General features: G+C 40.3%; 2 protein-coding genes across 3 annotated transcripts; one reads left to right on the plus strand and one right to left on the minus strand.

Annotated features, from left to right (window-relative positions):
- Window positions 1-576: 576 nt before the first annotated feature.
- Window positions 577-5,493, plus strand: prnpb (prion protein b). The gene is made up of 2 exons (XM_083902563.1): window positions 577-613; window positions 1,057-5,493. The coding sequence occupies exon 2, from the start codon at window positions 1,064-1,066 to the stop codon at window positions 2,591-2,593; it is 1,530 nt and encodes a 509-aa protein (XP_083758689.1). The 5' UTR covers window positions 577-613; window positions 1,057-1,063; the 3' UTR covers window positions 2,594-5,493.
- A 4,052-nt stretch (window positions 5,494-9,545) lies between these two features.
- Window positions 9,546-19,308, minus strand: LOC310938128 (calsenilin-like; the record flags this gene model as incomplete). 2 transcript variants are annotated; one of them, XM_083902570.1, is made up of 8 exons in its annotated part: window positions 9,546-9,659; window positions 9,761-9,823; window positions 10,639-10,743; window positions 10,829-10,936; window positions 11,020-11,090; window positions 11,749-11,818; window positions 12,728-12,852; window positions 19,162-19,308. In XM_083902570.1, 8 exons carry the CDS (start codon window positions 19,214-19,216, stop codon window positions 9,612-9,614), a joined length of 645 nt encoding a protein of 214 aa, XP_083758696.1. In that variant the 3' UTR covers window positions 9,546-9,611. The 2 variants fall into 2 exon arrangements, with proteins under 2 accessions (XP_083758696.1, XP_083758695.1); XM_083902569.1 differs by lacking the exon at window positions 19,162-19,308 and adding an exon at window positions 13,951-14,053.
- Between the last annotated feature and the right edge of the window lie 1,566 nt (window positions 19,309-20,874).

Raw genomic sequence — 20,874 nt, forward strand, 5'->3', positions numbered from 1 at the left:
TTTGCAGGCTGCAAATCATCACTGCAGTCAGAGTCTCCGCTGCCAAGCAACCACGGGTTGCCAGTTACGTCAGAAAACAAAACCTAAAAGACCTCTGTATTTTGAATTTGAATGTAGTAACCGTTTTTGGCCACATTCTTACATATGGCACCTTTAATTATATAATTAGTTGTTTTCAAAAGCTATTGTGAGCTATGTTATTGATAGTCCTGATTTAAGAAACCTATGTCTAACAATCCAAACAATCTCGTTTTATTCATATTCATATTTTAATCATATTTTTCACTTGTCACTTGCTGCTGTAACAGGTGAATTCCCTCTGTAACGGATAATCAACTGTACTCAAATCTACATTCGTTTATTTATGTATTTATTTATTTATGAATTTCGTGATTGATTTTATTCACATTAAACATTTATTTCTTAAAACATCAAATGATTTATTTCGAACCAGTGACGTGTTTCCCCCCCCCAGAGCACTTCCTGTGCAACAAAACGAGCGCACCTCCGTCGACGCAGGCCCACCCCACACCGATGCCATATAGCACAACAGCTCAGTTTCATCGAGACAGAGACACCCAGAGATAGAGAGGGAGAGACATCCATTTTCACGGTAAGAATCAGGAGCAATTCGCATTATATACACGTCGATGATTTTATGTAAATATCGACAACAAAACAATTCAGCTCATGATAAATATAACGGAACGGCCGGTTGATGATGAGGATGATGATGATGATGATGATGACGAAGAAGCGCTGCCTCTTACTGCTCTAAATATAAAAACAGACAGGCCTGGTACATTGAGTGCTTACATATGTAGGTTAGGGCTGACATGTTGATGTAATGTATTAATCTGTTGTTAGATTAACCAGATGGTCATGTTGAAATGTATTTTAAATACTAATTTTTGAAGGATTGATAAAGGCAGCGTGGATTAGCAGATTAATAATTATTCTAATATACACTAATAAATTATTTCTCATTTAATGTAGCGTCGCTGTGCATCATGCATTGTGTTTTTTGCATTTACATTCAAATGCTTTTATCCGCAGAGCCACAATGGGGAAGCTGTGTGAGGTTGCAGTTGTCACCCTCCTTATTATGGTTTTCCTGAACACTGAATCCACATGGGCTAAAAGGTCTGGCAGCTCCTCCAGCAGCAGCGGCAGCAAAGGAAAGACGTCGTCCTCCAACAGGGGTGGGTCAAATTCTAAACCATCCAGCTCTCAGCCAGGAAACTATCCTCGACAGCCGCAGACTCCCAATCGAAACCCCAACCCCTACCCTGCTGGTGGAAGTTACCCTGGAGCAGGCAACACCAACCCAGGTGGGTATCCCAGGCAAAACCCGGCAGGTAATCCAGGAGCTGGTGGTTACCCCAATCAGGGAGGTAGCTATCCAAACCAAAATCCTGCCAGAGGTGTCCCCAACCAGGGAGGATATCCTAACCAAAACCCGGCAGCTGGTGGGTACCCAGCAGGTGGCTATCCCAACCAAAATCCTGCCAGAGGTGTCCCCAACCAGGGAGGATATCCTAACCAGAACCCGGCAGCTGGTGGGTACCCAGCAGGTGGCTATCCCAACCAAAATCCTGCCAGAGGTGTTCCCAACCAGGGAGGATATCCTAACCAGAACCCAGCAGGTGGGTACCCGGCAGCAGGTGGTTATCCCAACCAAAATCCAGGCAGAGGATATCCTAACCAGAACCCAGCCGGTGGGTACCCGGCAGCAGGTGGTTATCCCAACCAAAATCCAGGCAGAGGATATCCTAACCAATACCCGGCAGGTGGTGGGTACCCAGCAGGTGGCTATCCCAACCAATACCCAGGCAGAGGATATCCTAACCAGTACCCAGGCGGTGGTGGCTACCCAGCAGCCGGTGGTGGCTACCCAGGTGGTCATCCCAACTGGAACCCAAACAATAAGATCCACAGTCCACATTACGGTGGAGGGGGAGGAGGCTATGGACATGGCGGTTATGGGATGGGAGGGTCGCCGTTCTCTCGATCAGTGCAGGAAATGGGATACAGGCCAAAGTCATCAGGTTTCGCCAAAAAAGCCATCGTCGCAGCAGGTGTCGGCGCCGTGGCCGGAATGGCCGTTGGCTACGGTCTAGGCCGCTTCCCTCGACCACATTTCAATTTCCGCAGCCCGGAAGAAGAGCAGTACTACAACAACTACATGTACCGCCGCTATGGCTCCCGCTCCACAGATGAAAAGGATTATGGCCGTGATTTCGAGTACAAAGTTCCACCGCGGGCAGAGTCGTACGACAGCTTCATAGAGCGCTGCATGAACAGGTCCGACCTGCTGAAAAACAACGACGGAGGGGACGACGACACCGTCGGCATTGAAGAAATTGGATACCCGGCTCTGATTGATCAGATGAAGATGCGTCGATGTGTGGAGAACTACATGGTTTATTCAGAGCAATTTCTGGTGGAACGAAAAGCCGAGAAACAAAAGGATCCCGGGCCCCACATGAATCCCAGGAAACCCAGTAATCGCAGCAGCCTTCTGAGCTGTGGGCTGGTGGAGCTGCTCGCCTCCCTTGCCATGCTTCTGTGCAGCATGCTCCTTCTCCAGTGAGAACAATTAGCCTCTCTTTCACCAAACCCCACATGGGTTTCGATTTCCTCCATTATACTGTATGTGCATGACCGCAATCTACGTATAAATATTTGTCTCCACTTACGCTTGTACATCCTGTAGGAGCTCGTTATGTCATATTTAGTGAAGCACTTTGTGTCACTGCAGACTAACAAACAGTAAGAACATGTTTACGTGTGAATCATACAAACATTTAACAGCATTTGAAGATGCAGCAGTCAGTTTAATATCAGCTAGTTTTGTGCCGTGCATTTTTGCATCTTCTCTCTTATTTAGTGAACACGGAGAACAGATTCAGGGTTTTTGTGTTTTTGTGACTTAAATTACGATTATAGTTGCATCTGCTACTGCATACAATGGGAATGTATCCGACTTTTATACAGTGTATATGTAGACCATGTAGTCACCCTTTCACCAGTAACAACATATGGGCGAACAAGTTTAATGTTAATTAAAATCAAGGTCTGAATAATGAATATTTGCACAGATGCCACGTATTTCAGTTTTCAAAGAGAGATAACGTTTCAAAACTTTGTGTCACTGCTTAACACTGCACTGTTTATCATTCACACATATATGAGGATGGATTCCTTTGAGGCAATTACATGGATTTAAAGGTGCATTATGTAATAAATCTAAAGCATCTGGCCAAAAAATCCTCCTAATATGTCACAGAGACTCAGAAATAATATTCATATAACAAACTGAACTCACCAACAACAACAGTACAGCCAAAATATTTTCATTAAAAAAAATATTTTGCAGACTGAAAATCATGTTTATGTTTTGAAATCATGTTTTGGCATGTAGCGCCACCTACCGCCGTCTACCAATCATTGCAGTCCGTAGAGTCTCAGCTGCCGCGCAACCACGGGTTGCCAGTTACGTCAGAAAACGAAACCTAAAAGACGGTATTTTGAATTTGAATGTAGTAACCGTTTTTGGCCACATTCTTACATATGGCACCTTTAATGTTTGGTAAAGACTTACCACAATGATATTGTGAGATGATAAAGGCCCTGACGGATTCCCTAGAAATCATCATTAAGCTCCTCAACAGTTATAAACAACATTAATTAAACTGGGAGATACTGGAAGAGTATGTTTTGCACAACGGAAGATTTTACCCATGTACATGTTTGTTTGACTTAGAGAATAAGAGGATAACACGAAGAGCAACTGTGGAGATTCTCATTTATCCAGGTCATGATTGTGAGGAGTTTGAATTTATGCAGAATAGGTGTGTCATGTCTCTCTCAGGTACGTGTTGCCCTTTTCGTTCGCTGTGTTTGTTTGTCGTTTTGCTGCCTGTGAAGTCTCAGAGTGCATCTCACAGGTCTTAGAAGAGGAAGCATGATGCCTTCGACGGCGTCGATGCCTCTCGCTGAGAGCGGTCAATTAAACCGGAGGCTTTTTACGATTTCAGTGTTCCATAAACATTCTCACTTTGCAACACGCCCCTCAACTGTCACACTTTAGTGTCGCACTCTCATACGAGTAACTGGAGGCACTGGTGCCAACTTGAAATGTTTGGGAATTACTGGAAATTACAGTGGATGTTTGATTTTCATTGGACATGAATATAGCCTCATTTGAATGAAATTGATGTTTCAGTGAGACATTCCAGGCCCCTGAATTCTCGTCCTTATCCCCCCGTCCTCTTGTAGCTCCATCGTTTAAATGCTGTGAGTTTCAAGATGTGAAGCTCTGTGCAGTACACACAGTTGTGTGTTTGGTGCATTTTATTGTGTATTCTTTTAGCTTCACTATTTCTTTCTTTCTTTCTTTCTTTCTCTCCATTTGGATAACAAGCTCCATTATTTAGTGTGTAATAACCAATATGTATTAATGTGTCAAGTCAAGTCAAGAGCGGTTGATTCTGTGCAGCCACTGTGTGCTGTATATCTTAGTTTTTCTCAAATGTTTACACACAAATTGCTGGTACTTGAGACACAATGACCACAACAGGTAACATCATGCACCAACCCCCTGAACCAACTCTGCTAAACTACAAGCACAGTTCCTGCTTTACACTCAAATTGCAGTACTAATACTGAAAATAAAAGGAACAAAACTGTCATTCAAAATTCCAGTTAATTTCCCGACTTTGCAAACTGACTCGTCACATGGGAAAAAACCTGTCACACAGGTTTACAATTTGCATTCAGTGCGTTGGCACAAAAGGGCATAAAAGGGTGAGCTCTTCTGCTTTGTATGTAGACCACTGTGTATTTGTGTGTTTTGAGTATAAAAACAACCCATCCATTATCTACTATCCATTCATCATAGTGTTTTACATTGAGCACATCAGTGTTGAACTGGCTCTTATAAATGTCTATCGACATGATGGTTTGTGTGTGTCATTTGAAAACAAAATACCATTTCGAGAAGAAATAACATTGTTTTGAATGTACATTTTCATGGGTTTTGCCCATTGTGTGTGTGTTTTTAGATTTGTGTGTACAGTTCTTAGAGCATGAGGCATGCTTTCAGAAAATGTGTGTAAACAATCGAGAAAAACTGTAAGTGACATTTACACATACTTTGTTGTGATGATTCTTCTTTAGTTGTTGCTTTTCTTTTACACCCACAGATCGTCCATTTTGTTCTTTCTGGCAAAATTCAGTTGATTTGAAAATCCTGGTTATGTCGTTGCTGTAAAATGTGTAAAGTGCACTTATTTCCCCTTCGGACTGGATATTTTGTAACTGCATTGCAGAGCTTGCACTGAGTTTGTAGACATCCGCGTGTGTCGTTTTGATTTCGTTTCGTTTCGTTTGTGGTTTTTACAATCGTCTAAGCTCCACTCAACTAATTTTTAAGGTTAGTATGATTCAAATATTTGTCATGGACATTTACATGTGAAATAAACATAAATAAATCAACGTATTTGAGGAGTTGATGTCATTTCACAGACACTGTCACACACTGTCATTCATTCATTTTTAAATAGACAAATAGAATGGAACTTGTGGATCATCTCTTCTTTTGCTTTGTGGACCATTTGATTCCGGAATATTTAGTATTGACATACTGATAAACGAAAAACTGATATTATAAAAATTAGATTAGATTAGATTTCTAACAAGATTAGAAATAATGACTTTTATTCAAAATAATACGTTTGCTTTGGTCAAAGAACCAGCAAAACTGTTTTCAGCTGTGCTAACATAATTGCACAAGGGTTTTCTAATCATCCAATAGCCTTTTAACGCGATTAGCAAACACAATGTACCATTAGAACACTGGAGAGATGGTTGCTGGAAATGGGCCTCTATACAGCTACCACGTGTCAACAGGATATCAATATGAATTTAAGACTTTAAGACAATCATCCCAAAATAAACAAGAAAGGACAGGAAGAAAAGCCAATTTGAAAGTTGTTTTTATTTGGTTTGATCAGAGCATAAATGAATCACCTCTTGCCCAGACTGCGAGAGAAGACACCACAAATGTGAGACAGAGGAAGTGAGTTGAGGGAGCAAGGGCAGCTGCGTTTCCAAAGGCTCTCCGGTTGTGATATCCTTGGCCTTGGTTGTAGTAACGCTGTTGATCTCCATCAGAGGCGGACCTGTGGCCGTGACGATTCCCAGAGCCGTGCTTAGGCTTCCCGAGGAACCCAAGGCCGTACCCAGTGCCCGTGCCCCCCACCATACCAGCTGCAGCCGCTCCTGCCCACTTCAGGCCCGGCTTTGGGAGGAGGCCTTTGCTCTTAGAGAGAGACACTTTGTTGCCGTCACCTTTTCCTCGTCCTCTGGAGCTGTCTCCAGTGTGCTTACTGTACACATGCTGTGCGCCTGGGCACAGTGTTGCCATAAGCAACAGCCAAACCCAGAGCGAGGCAAGCTTCTGCAGGTCGGCCATTATTGGGAAGTGCACACGCTGCAAAAACACACATCAATGCACAATCATAATAATATTAAAGTGTCACATGGAGACGCAGAGGACAGAAATAATCCTGAAACGTTTTCTTCCTCGTGCGGATAATATTAGATTGTTGATGTTTTGATATATTTTTGGACAGAGTATATTAATAGGAATTAAAGGCACAATGTGTGGGAATCAGTGAGTGCAACAAATGGACTTTGCTGATTTACACGTTGGATTTATGTGGGCGGAGCCATATTTTTTCCCTCATCAGTGCGGTATATGCTTCTGCTTCAAAACATGAAATGTAAAAACAGTTTATGATGCATATTATTATTTTGCAGCATTATCATATCCTGATTCCGACACAAAATTTACAACAACAGGAGCTTTGTTGTTCACTGCTGCCACCTAATGGCTTTACTCAGCATTGCACACACCTCACAATATTCTACCATTAAAATGTTTTTATAGTGCACTGTATAAATGTACTATAGTATAGCTAAAATTATCATTCTAAGGCTACCAACACATTTTTTTTTACTTTAAAGCAATTATACACTTAAACAAACATGAATATGAGTAGTTCTGCCAATTAACGGCCCATAAATGTTACACACTGGACCTTCCAGAATGTTAAACTGCCATAAAAGCTTTCAGTTCTGATCACTGCACAGCCAACGTCACACCAACACAAAAGACGTCCAGAACAATCCACACGTTCTGTCAACACATGGATTAGCTGGACATTATGTGTGTGTGTGATGCATATTTTTCCCTGTCATAGTGTTTTTGTTTTTCCCCGGCTCAGATAAATGCATTACCCCATGATTTATTTATTAATTTAAACAAAACATTAAATTACATCAATACATGTTTAGAAACTGAAATCAAGGTTAAAACCAACAGGTAAACAATCACATCTTTTAGTGTTGATAATATAAGAATCCATTGAATATGGGTTCAATATTTTTTACGTACCTTTGTGACAGGTGAGGCAGAGACGTGGCGATGCTGCAGCGCTGGTCCCCTTCTTTTTTTCCCCCCTCCCAAATCACAACACTTACAGTAAAGTAGAGCTGCATGTTGGTTTTCAATATCATTTCCATATCAACAGCCACAGCACAGCTCCTCCCCCCCCAAAAACAGACCCTGCGCTGCTATTGGTTATCGATTGATAATACAGAGCAGGCTCAATGATTTCTGATGATGGGGCATTTCACATGCCACAAGTTCTGGCACCTGGTTTCATCTCATGACACAGCAAATGTGCACGCAAACAAACACATTATTATTATTATTATAATAAGCAGTGACTTTATTTCCCATTATTATAAATACATACCTTTTATATTAAGTAATTTCAAAAACCTTTAAATTAGAAGTTTTCCTTATTTTTGAAGGAAAAACACTTTTTTTCAGTAAATATAACATTAAATAAATCATAAATACACTCTATACATTGTTAATGTGGTAAATGACTATTCTATCTGCGAACATCTGGTTTTTAATGAAATATGTACATAGGTGTATAGAGGCTCATTTCCAGTGTTCTAATGGTACATTGTGTTTGCTAATCGTGTTAGAAGGCTATTGGATGATTAGAAACCCTTGAAAACCCTTGTGCAATGATGTTAGCACAGCTGAAAACAGTTTTGCTGGTTCTTTGACAAAAGGGCAAAATTATCATTTTGAACAAAAATTATTATTTCTAACCCTGTCAATGTCTTGACTATATTTTCTATTCATTTTGCAACTCTTTTGATGAATAAAAGTGTGACTTTTAATGGAAAACAAAAAAATGATTGTGTAGGTGACCCCCAAACTTTTGAATGGTTGTGTAATTCATAAAAAAGGTTCAGTGTCTTATTTTTGTTGTCTTATCATCAACCCAGAAAAACAATCTGTGGAATCTGTAGCGTGCTTCTGTGAAAAGATCCGTCACGCACAATGAGGACAGAGCACAAGTGAACACATTTGAGTAAAAATTAAATGGCAGGCGACAAAGAGACCCGCACTATTCATGTGGCATTACAAGACGATGATGTAGCCTGAAATACATCGAACAAGAGAGACGACTGTTCGGGAATATGTGATTGGTTAAAAACTCCAAGAATTAACAGACAATTTTGTGAAACGACATCAAATAAGTGACTTTTCTTTGAGTCACGGGTTTAGAGGATCGTCCTCAGGGCACAGTTTGGACAATTGCCGTTTTGTTTGGCTTGGATCTGTGTTTTTGTGGCTTTGCAGGCGCACTAGTTCAAATTCATCACCACATATTGAGTGCAGCTGCTATGCAAGATATCAGCATTTATATAGATTAGATGTGACATGTCCACAGCATCGATTTTAGAAGGGATTATTTATGGCCCGGGACAGAGTAGGACAGAAAATCGGCCCTAGTCACATAAGGCTGGTAAGGAGTTGTGGTTTGTTATTATGTTATTTGACTCCAGATGTGAAAGAAAAGCTGATTGTTTCACTCCTGCGTGGCTTATATTTGGTTACATTGCCATTTAAAAAATTATATTTGTGACAGTGAAAATCCAATTCTTAGAAAATGCATTTGTGTGTAACGTTCACTGTTAAAAAAAAGAGTTTGGACACCCCTGGATAAGATATTACTTTAGCATTTATTGCATACTGTGCATTTTAATAAAAACAAGTCAGAGCATCTGGGCACATTTAGGATTTATTATTACCGTCTGTGAGGAACTTAAAAAAAGATGATACTCGACATACTCTAATAAAAACATCTGAATAAATGACTACGTTCTCTGCAGTGCAATATAATTCCAATCCCACTTATGCCTGAGTTTCTAAAATTGTTCAACAACTGTGGTTCGCATCACATGCTTTAACTTGTGGGGCAATCACTCATGCTCTTGTAGCAACGATAAGGCATCTTTTCTTTTTCTTTTGCATGTGTAGAAAAAAAAAAAAAGAAGAAGAATTTGTCATGCAAAGAAACATTTCTTTCTTTCAAGTGAGTTTTCTGCACAGAGTCTGCCTGGAAAAATAGGGGTGTTTGTATTCAAATGTAGGAAAAAAAACATGTCGCGTGACTCTTTCAGACCTGGGAAGCACGATGCAGCGTCACTGAACCACGTCTGTCGCTGAAAGACGCTTAGATGACATTCTCAAAGAGTTGCATGGAAGCCATTATATTTTCATCCTGGTGAGGAAAAACAGATGTGCTGTTGAAGTTAGCCAATCCACGTAGTTTAAAGCCTCATTACATCATGCATACTTTATTATTATCAGAGTTTTTTTTACCTTTTGGCAAGTTTCTATGAATTCATCTATTGTCACCACTCCATCTCTGTTGCGATCCATTTTCTGTGGAATATCACATTTATGCACGAGAGAGACTTTTAATCTTGAGACGTAACATAAAGGAAAATAAACCTGAACACTTTGTTTCAGTAAATCACATGTGACAAACTGTAACTGTAAAAGTAGAGAGTGGATATTGTTTTGGACTATAGACGGAGACATTCTGGATGATGCTATGCTTCCAACTTGGTGGCAACGGTTTCCGCACACAGAGCCCCCACTGACCTCAACCCCATCCAGCACGGAACAATCTCTGCTCCATCAGAAGTGGAACAAAGAACAATCTCCATTTCTGATGGAACAGAGATTGTGAGCCGGATCTTCTCGTCCAACATCAGTGCCTGACCTTAGAAAATGCTCTACAGAATGAATGGACACACGTTTGGAAGCTGTTTTTGCTGCAAAAGGCGGGACTGACTCCATATTACAGTACTGTATTTGTATTTGAATGTCATTACAGTCCATGTTGGTGTAATGTTGGCGCCCGAATACTTTATATAGCATAGCATACTATTATAGCATATGCAGCGGAGGCCAGTTTCACTAAGGGAATGTGAGTAAGTACTGTGACACTAACTGACATTTGCAGTTTTTCTCTTATAATTTGTTTTATTCTTTATCTACTTGTGCAGAACTTGAGTTTTTAATTCTTTTAATCCCCTTATTTTAAACTGTAGAAGTAAAATTTTACTTCATTATGATCTTCTCTCTCTTGCTAAAGGAACAACTCTAGCACTAAAACAATAAATACAGGATGTGTCACTAAAATATCTGTCTGTAATAACATTTACGTATATAGTTTTATAGAGATAACACACCTGGAAGAATTTCTCCACATGCTCAAAAGGGGAATCGTCTCGTACACTGGGTAAAGTATACCTGCCCATCATGTCGTATATGGATGTCATTATTGCCAACATTTCCTACAGAAATCACAAATAAAGTGAATAAAGTGCATCAACACACAGCAATACATTCTGATTTCATGTACGAGTACTGTGAGCGTACGTCTTTAGTGATGTAGCCGTCTTTATTGATGTCGTACAGATTAAAAGCCCAGCGGAGTTTCTCTGTCACGGAGCCTCGGAGCAACACGGACAGGCCGATGACAAAGTCCTGTGAAACAAAGACTCTGTCAGTGTTAATGCTGCTGCTCATCAGAATGACAGGAAGTGACGTACGGTGTTAGATGAACTCACCTCGAAGCGGATGGAGCCACTTCTGTCCATGTCGAAGGCGTTGAACAAGAAATGTGCATACGTGGTTGCATCTGAGGACAAGTGATGGACATAAAGTGAGGCAAATGAACGTGAAATGATGGTGAATAACACATTTAATGAAAAAAAAAATATATACCTATGCACACATACATACATATATATATTATATACATACATACACATATATACATATACATAAATATATATATATATACACATAAATATATATATGGACATATATAGATATACACATATCTATAATGTATATACTTGAAAAAAAATTAAAAATACCATTTTATAATTTTCATTTCTTATTGAATTAATAACATAAACATGTGACCCACCATGACCCTCATAACCAAGACATGCACATTAAAAGAGATTATGTGATTACAATAATTGTGCCAAGTGATAATGCGCATACTGAACAATACTTTTGCAGTTGTGATAATAATTCTAATAATATCACATATACAATATAGTATAATACTGATTATATGATGCCCTGTTGTACTTGTTTTACCTCTTTTAACACTTCTAATCTTCTCAAACTCTTTTTCCTTCACAATTTGTACTGATTTCTGTACTGATTGGTTGTGTGCGACTTCCAAAAGTAAAAACATCTGAGACATCATCTGTTTTTTATTATTTGGTAATAAACTGAACTGGACTGTTTATGGTCAACATTTTTGGAAAAACATACTGCACCTCCTTGAGGGAAGAACTGTGAGTAAATGTTCTTGAATGTTTCTTCGTCCACAAGTCCACAGGGACATTCCTACCAACAAGTAAACAAATAAAAGACAGGTTTTTGTTAATCTGAACATTCATCTCTTCTAAAATAAATCCATTACTATGTGTGCTGACATTATAGTAAATGTTCTATAATTTGTCTTAATAATACAAATGTGTGGACTTTTAGCATCTGTGATTATAGAGAACAGACACATGCATGACCTAAATACTGTGAATAGTTTGAACCGTTTGCCCCATTTTGATTTTATTGATATTTTTCAGTAAAATACAGACAACCACTGCCTGCAGTGCCCGGATGAGGACAGTAGAGGGCGTGGAATGAACGGTATCCTCATAACCTGAGAGATGTTTGTCTCTGTGAGCTTTGTGAGCTTGACATTCATCCCCAGAAATAAATAGATATAAGACACAGAGAAGCTGATTTTTCCTTGTCTTTCTGGGCAAATCTGGGATAAATCATTCTCTATAATGTCTCTAGTTATAATTGTATGATATCTGCATATTGGTTTACTATCAATAACGAGAATATCATTAAAGGCCAGAATGCTGAGTCAAGTGAAAACATTTTCATCAGACCCATTAGGCAAATCGGACACTCTAAATTGACCCCCACGAGTGTGAGAGTGGATGGTTGTTTTTTTCTCTGTGCCTTTCGCCCCATGTCAGCTGGGATTAGCACCAGCGACCTTCATGTGGAGGATAACGCGGTAGAAGATGTTTAAACCTGTATATGCACATGCAAGCCAGGTTTTCACTACACCCCAAAGAACAGTCATCTCCCACTCTTGTGACTGATGATGATTATTCAGACGATGAATGAGATATTTAATAGTATTAGTAAATACATATTTTTGTCCATATATATCATATTATTGTGCTTAGAATATGACTTTTTCATAGTTTACTGCATCATGAATCTGTTTAATCGTACATTTTTGAAGCCTCTGTAAAGAGACTGCAGCTCCTTCCTGGTGAACTGGGTCTGGGCTTGGAGCTGATCGAGGCCCTCGGGTTGGTGACGCACCATGGAGAGCTCGAGGTCACCGTCACAGCTATCTGTCATTGGGGAACAAGCACACACACAAAAAAAACCACACACGCACACACAAAACGGGGTGGGTGGGATAAGAAGGTAAGACAAGAAAGAAAGAAGGAATAACAAAAAGAGGAAGAACGGGCAGGGAAGGAGTCACATATTGGAAAAATAAAATAGACGAGAGGTGAAGAAACTCACCATCTTCACAAACCAAAAGACAAATGGAGGAGAGGTTGAAGAAGAAATAGTGAGACAAGGAAATGGGAGGGAGAAGAATAGACATGAATACCGGATGTAATCATTAAAAAGGATAAAACAAAAGGAAGAAATCAGAGGAGAATAAACCGCCAACACTTCCTGAATTCGGATTCATATGTGCATCACCAACAAAATTTCTTTACACATCCCCAAAACCTTTACTCAATATCTGTTAAGATTTACTGCTCACAAACAGACAGACACAAAAAAAGACACATTCTGGTTAAAAATATGTTTCATCCTTGGTACAGGTGAAAAGATGAGGGGAAATTATGATCAAGAGTAACTTATAGCAGTTAGGGTAAGGGCAGGTATTCTTTTCTTCTTTTTGCAAAAACTGAGCAAAACCTTAACCAAAACTGACATTTAGATAAAGTGGCAGAAAGAAAATTGGGATAATGTAACAATCATTTAACTGAACCCACCATAACAAAGTTTTATAAATCAGCCAAAGGGGATAAAAGTTCAATTTAAATATGATTTTAAAAAAATAACAAGAAGCTAAATAAATGGAGGGAAAGGATTAAAATGAAACTTCCGCTGCAGGCACACATGTACAGTATGTACTCACCATCTTTACATGAATTATATTCAAATAGAAAGTTGAAAAAGACAAGGGAGGGAGTGAAGAGGAGCAGTGAAGGAATCAGAGGGGGGAGAAGAAAGTCACAGGTCAATCAAATGTACCAAACACAGTTAACATGACTTTAAAGGACAGATCACTGCAGTTGCTGCTGGTTATATACCGTATGCATTTATTTTGTTTTAACTTCTGTTATTCGAGACCCTGTGTGACTACTACTAGTCATAACAGCGATGCTTGAGAATCTCACGGCTGCACAGAACACCAACAACCTTACCTTCCAGTGATAAGGGCTCCCAAATCCCAAACTGTTTGAGCACGACAATAAACAGTCCAATCACAACAATAATGGCAAGCACTTCCATGCCGTCCAACCCCATCGTTGCCTTGCATTAGACACGACCTGTGCGGAAGCTTCGATTTGAAGGAATTGTGGATTGTGTCCCCTCTGGGTGTTCCTAAACAGATAATTTGATGAGAACAGCTCGCGTCCACCAGCATCACCTGCTGCCAATCATCTCCTTTTCCCTCCAGCCGCCTCCTGTTTATCAGCGCTTTTGTTCAGGCATCATCAGCAGTTATATTCACTTAAATGAAACCCATGACTTCAACCACTGACCAGTCAGGGATGGGGGGAAAAAAAACAACATTCTTTCAGAGTGAGTGGAGAGCATCCTCTTCTGTACACACAGGTCCAAGGTCCATCATGTGTTCTCGCAAAATGACGAGTGAAATTCACAGTCTTAACTGTCCAAAATGATCCAAATCTATGTCCACGCGCCAAACATCCATCTCCGTTTCTACTCCTGTTCATTTTAGGATCTGTCCTGCAACTCCATCAACTCAGGGGCTCCACCCCTACTTACTCCACATCCTCCATCACTCTGCCCTGAGCGGTGAGTGTGTGTGTGTGTGTGTGTGTGTGTGTGGTTGTTACTGAAGGAATTTTTTTTACTAATAGACTCTGATTGACAGTCTGAGCTGTCTTTATTTGCTCAGTCATTTCAAGTATGCAAAGCTGTAAAACTAAGCATTGATCCACATCCACTGATGGTTTGGGATATGCACTTAGAGTGAAGGAGCCTGCCCTGCCCTTTGTGGCGCTGCTTGTGCGTCTACTGGGTCGTTCAGCGATACACAGGCTCGATAACTCAGAGCCCAGAAACAATGTGGCCACTGTGACTGTAAAAAAAAACAACCAAACAGCCACGACTTTGTAGTTAAGAACGGGGAAGTTGACGTGTCGCACAGTTCACAGGTCGAGCATCGTCGCTTCCCTGAGTGCGCGTTTTGTTCCTCGTTCCTGCCTCTTTGTGCGATCGCGCTGCGGTGGAGGACAAATGAGCGTAAAGACGAATGTGCGTATAGTTCACAACTGATGACTCTGCACAACATAATGGACTCAGTTTAAGTAGGAAAGGGTGGTGGCGGCGGTGGTGGGGGAGGAGGAGGAGGGCAAATCAATTGTTGGGGGATAAAATATTGTTGAAGGAGCAGGCAGAGAAATGCATTTCAGTGGCTGAGGAGGGTTTATGTAAGTTAGAGACTCTAAATGGGCTTGTGCTTAATGTCTGAGTCAAACAACTACTGAAATAACTAATGAGCTTTATAGGATAATGCCAGAGGCTATGAAAAACAAAATCTATGGCTGCAAAGCACTGTTAGGACAATGTTGTAGGTGTATTATTAACTGCAAAAAACCATGGGGAATTCATCACTCTTCTGGAGTTCTGATGAAACAATTCTTTATATATTTGAGGTCATAAAATTGTGATCTTCCAGTTACTGGAGCGATGTATTCATATGTAGAATGATCATTTAACATTGCTTTTATGAGTGAGCAGTAATCTTCATTTGGCCGTCCAGAGTTTATCACAAGTACTTGGTGCCCTTTTGAACAACTCTCACTCTGCAATCACAAATCCTGTCTCTTCTCTCTAAAGCCCTTCCTGACATTGCGGGCGCCAACTTTTATCAGGTAGAAATCATTTTTAAAAGACCTAGAAACAGTTATACTTTCAGATCCACTTGCTTAGATTAGTGCATGGGACCAACTCCTACTTCCCCCTCTTCGGATTACAGATAGTCAAGAGAGCAGCTGCCACCAGACTGACAACGTACAAAAAAAGCATTAAACAATCACTCCTGTTCTAAAACAAATGCACTAGTTACCAATCAAATAACGGTGAGTCAAAATTGAGCAAATATCCATATTTTGATCAAGAAATAAGTCGCTCTGAAGTAAACTGTTCATGTTTTGGTTTGGTGTTTTTTGTGCCACTCAGCCTTTCAGCCAATATCACAGCTCGGGATGCCAGCAGTATAAAGTGTAGAGAGCAGCTACTGAATCTGCTAAGCATTGAAAATACTACTTGATATCGGACCTAAAAAAGTCTCAGTAACCATCTCAAAAACATCTCAACCAGAGACGGCGAAAGACAAGGGTCTGCAGTGCAGATGCTACATGGTGTAAATGGCTGAAAGTAGAGGAAGCTGATGAGAAACAGTGACAGATGTGACAGTGTGGAAAACAACATGGGCTACTTCAGCCGTTGAAACACCAAAAAAAAAACGTCTTGACCAGAGAAGAATAAAACCGAGGGTCTGCAGTGGAGATATGTTAAAATACAGGCAGCTGAACACGGAGAGGAAGTTGATGACAAACCACAGATATGCTGGAGTGGACAGGGAAACAACACAGTGAATTTCTCTTACTCTCTTTTACTCGTACACTTTTCCAGTGGATATTTAACATACATTAAATGTATACAACTTTAAGTTATAGATTTTAAGCTTGCTTTTTTATCCTGATGATGTTTTGATTTGATTCAATCAAATGATTTGATGCGATTGATTTGTTTTGTTCACTTTGTCTCCACTTATAAATAAATATGACAAAACGGTGAGATCACGGTACCATTCGGCAAGGTATTACATACCCCTGTGGATCTTTCTGCATTATATTACTAATGGGTGTGTTAATTGCGCTCATGTAAGATGCCTGCCATAAAAAATAATGCAACACCATAATGTTTAATGCCCTTTAAGTGCTGAACGGTCTACGTTCTTCTGTTAAACACAGATAAGAATGAGGTGGCTTAAGCACCCGGAGATGCCGACAGTGCTGCCGTCAGTTTCACCAACGCTACACCTCACAGCATAGGATTTTCCGGCCAAAGGCCAAAGCAAAATATTATGTCATAATGTACGGTCAGTTTGTTCAGTGATGACAAAGCTTATTTGGCTGTAAACAAATTATTTCTAACAGAGTATGTGCGCGGTAAATTAAACGACTCAAAACACAGTGTGACATTTTCTGGTGCTGATCCTGTGTGATTCACAAATTCATATAAAGCATAGGCATAACATTTTCTGGCAACGACAAAACAAGTCTTATATGTTCTGTGGTGAGCATTCTTGACCGCAAAAGACCTGAAATCTTCAGAAAAAACGCCAAAACAAATCAATTTGAGGATCACTGCAACGCTACCATCAACATGCCGAGCTAAGACTGCAGGAGACATTTGGGTGTTATAATATCTACAAACCAGCAGATGGCGATGAAATCATGCAGTAATGAAACAAAGGCAACTGTATTGAATAAAGCTCTTAAGAATGTCGTTTCAGCTTCAGGACTTTCACATTACTTCATATCTACACTCTTTGAAATAAGGGCTCCAAAAGTGTCCTTCTACAAGGGCTGAGGTTCTACCTGGAACCATTTACTTCTGAAAAACCCTTTCCCAAAGAAAGGGGTTTTGGTTCAAGGGTTCTTGGTAACACTAATGGTTCCTGGTAACACTAATGGTTCCAGTAAGACCCCAATAGACCTTAAAAACCCATTTCCTGAATTAAAGAGTTCAAGGTGGAACCTTTATAAAAAAGGTTCTACCTGGAGCCAAAAAGGGTTCTCCTATGAGGACAAGCCGAAGAACCTTATATGGTTCAACTTTGCACTTTTATTTCTAAGAGTGTACTAGAGTCCAACTCTAGACCGAGCTAAAGATCACATAAATCAAAAGAAACAAGACCGTGTTCTTGCTGATGTTTAAATATGATGATTATAACGTCTCTGATTTACAGGAAATGGTTTGTTAGCCAGGAGAGCTTTATGCTCTGGCTGTTACTGTCTTAAAATGGGCCAATGTCCAAGGCAGACAGCCTGCATCTGTCTGCTGGCAGAGAAATAAAGTCAGCAGTGAATGAGTCTTTGATGACAGCAGCAGGATCGTCGAGTTTCTAATCTGCATATCAATGCACCAATGACCGAGAAAGATAATACATTCTAACAATAAATCAGTCCGGCTGCCCAGACAAAGTGATATTCTCAGATGAGACTTGTTTGCGATGCCCGCAGCATTCACACAGCTCATTGTCACTTTTGATTAAAACTAGGGTCAGAGCCACTGACTGGACTGTAAAGTGATGTTCTACAGGGAGCACACACAGCACATGTGTGGAGTCAAATTTTCAAAAGTTTGGGGTCACCTTTACAATTTTTGTGTGTTTTCCATTAAAACTCACACCTTTATCCATCAGAGGAGTTGCAAAATGAGAGACGGTTGCAGGAAATGGGCCTCTATACACCCATGTACATATTCCATTAAAAACCAGATGTTTGCAGCTAGAATAGTCGTTTACCACATTAACAATGTTTAGAGTGCATTTCTGATTCATTTAATGTTATATTCAGTTAAAAAAGGTGCTTTTCCTTTAAATAATAAGGACATTTCTAAGTGACCCCAAACTTTTGAACGGTAGTGTATATTGAATAGAAATGCATATTTCTATAGATTTAATCCTTTAACACAAACACGTTTGCGCAAGTGCACTTCGTATCACCGCAATTACGCCACGGTTTGTGCTATGGGGAAAAATTGCACGTCAAAGCCGACGTGGTTGCAGGAAGCCAGTAAATCAGCGTCTTTGTCACCAGAGAGGAGGGAGTTGGAAAAACGCCTGTACATAGTGGTCCGGTTTTTGGACATTGAGACAAAAACTCAAACAAATTTTACTTTAAATATGTTTTATACTGTTAAAATTTCAAGTATAACATGCAGAATCTGGTGTTCATGTACATCTACAGTGTTTTTTGCTTTACTACCATTTTAAAATGCAGTAAATTGTAAACAACTGCCAGATATTGAAAGTTATTCTGAAAAAAATGGGCAAAAGCACTTACTCGCAGGAGATATTTCTGGCCCTTTAATGGTTTAAATAAGCAAAAACAAAGTCCAGACGGACATTTTTAAGTAATAGAGAGGTCTGTGCTGTAAATACTGAATAAGGAGAAGAAAAGGCACGAACACTGAATTTTGAATGTATATCTATACTGTAAATGGGGCAGTTGCTTTAAAATGCATGTATTCTGTAGTGTCTGTACGTCCCAAGTGACTCTTCCTCCTTCCCCCTTGGCTGTCATATACTTTCAAGCAGGCGTTCAATACGAGTGTGTTTTGTATAGATTTTCTCGGTGTGGTGGTAATACCTGGCCCTTGCTGCGTGGTGCTGGCGATGATCCACTTGACGAGACAGCACTTCATTAGAGATTTACGGTTGAGACGTGGCTTCTGCCACTTGGAGCCCTCGGTCTGAGCGCCTGGGTTTGGATCTTTTCCATTGGCATCAGGCACCAAACTGCCATCCACCACCTTCTCATTGGCCTGAGGGAAAAGGAAACACAAGAGGAGAGACCGCTTAAAAGCTCTGACAAAGACAAATCACCTGACCTGACCGAACTCAGGCAGGGAGAAGAAAACAAGCGCCACACCCACACCTGGAAAAACACCCACTCATTAGCGTCCGTGTTATTTGACCTTAATGGGGTAACTTTAACTCTAACCCAGATAAAATCTAAGAGGTTGAATTAGCCTGTGTGCATCAGCTCTGATGACATGGACAGACTCAAACAGATGGAGATCAACTTGACATCAAAAAACTATTTTGATAATTGATTAATTGGTTTGAAGCTTTTTTCATGATTAAAACAAGAATTCTGATTGTTTTAGCTTCTAAATGTGAATATTTTCTGGCTTCTTTGCTCCACATAACAAAGAAATCATTAAAACTGAATCATTTTGGTTTGTGGACAAAAGACATTCGAGAACATCGTCATTTCCAGGTTTGACAAGCACTGATCAACAATCTTTTTTTTTTTTTTTTTTAGCATTTTCTGACATTTTCTGAACCAAATGATTAAGTAATTATGGAAATAATAATTCATTGCCGCTCTAATGGATATACAGGTCGGACTATAATAATCATAGATGTGTCCAGTTCAGGGGAATCAGTGGGTCACATTGAAGAAAACACTTTGACACAATAAACGTCAGATTAATATCTATAGCACAGAAGATTCTAACTTCACTGCAGTGTTGTTTTTGTTTTTTACTGTATATCCGAGTCAGGATGCAGTCTGATACGCTCTGCGAGTTCATCCATTTACTCCAGGGGTTGAAAAAAAATAGAGATGGACACAAGATACTGGAACCACCTGCCAAATGAGATCACACTTCAGGGACAGATCTGTGTTTAATTACACTGCATCATCGTTTCTATTGTGTGGTGTTTATTTAACTTCAGATTATTATGTCAGTGTTGTTGAAATGTAAAGTTACTTTCAGACACTTTTCACCACTGAAACACCACTACTTGTGTGTAGTTCTGTCTTCTGACAGGAGACAACTTTCCCGACTGAAGCCAAGAAGGAAATAAGAATAGCCACTAGGGGGCGACTCCACTGGATGCAGGGGAAATACTTGATTCATCATGTCAGTAAACACTTTCCTATAAGAAGTGGTCTCGATTATAGTTTTGGGTCTAATTCAACAGTAAATTGTGTGAATTTTTTCAGCCATCAGAGGCGATTCTAGAGTCTGTAGGGGCCCTAGGCAAAAAGTCCCAGGGGGCCCTTCCAACCAGTGTTCATCACCATTAAGCCCAATTTATACTTCTGCGTAAAGTGCTCTGCGTAGGCTACGTAGAGACTCTGCGTCGACGCAGAGACTGTCGAAGAGCCTCTGCGTAGTCTCCGTCTGCACGAAATATTCTTGTGTCCGTCACTCCGTCAAGGGACTACGGAGACGGCAAGAGCTGCGATTGGTCCTCAGGACAGGCTGAGCTAAGCTGCTCTGTGCCGGCTCTCAGTGCGCTCCGGGCGTCCTGACAGAGGCGGAGCTGATCCCCGCCGATAACGCCGCTG

This window comes from Microchirus variegatus, assembly GCF_963457635.1.
Source record: "Microchirus variegatus genome assembly, chromosome: 16".
In the NCBI taxonomy this organism is placed as follows: Eukaryota; Metazoa; Chordata; class Actinopteri; order Pleuronectiformes; family Soleidae; genus Microchirus; species Microchirus variegatus.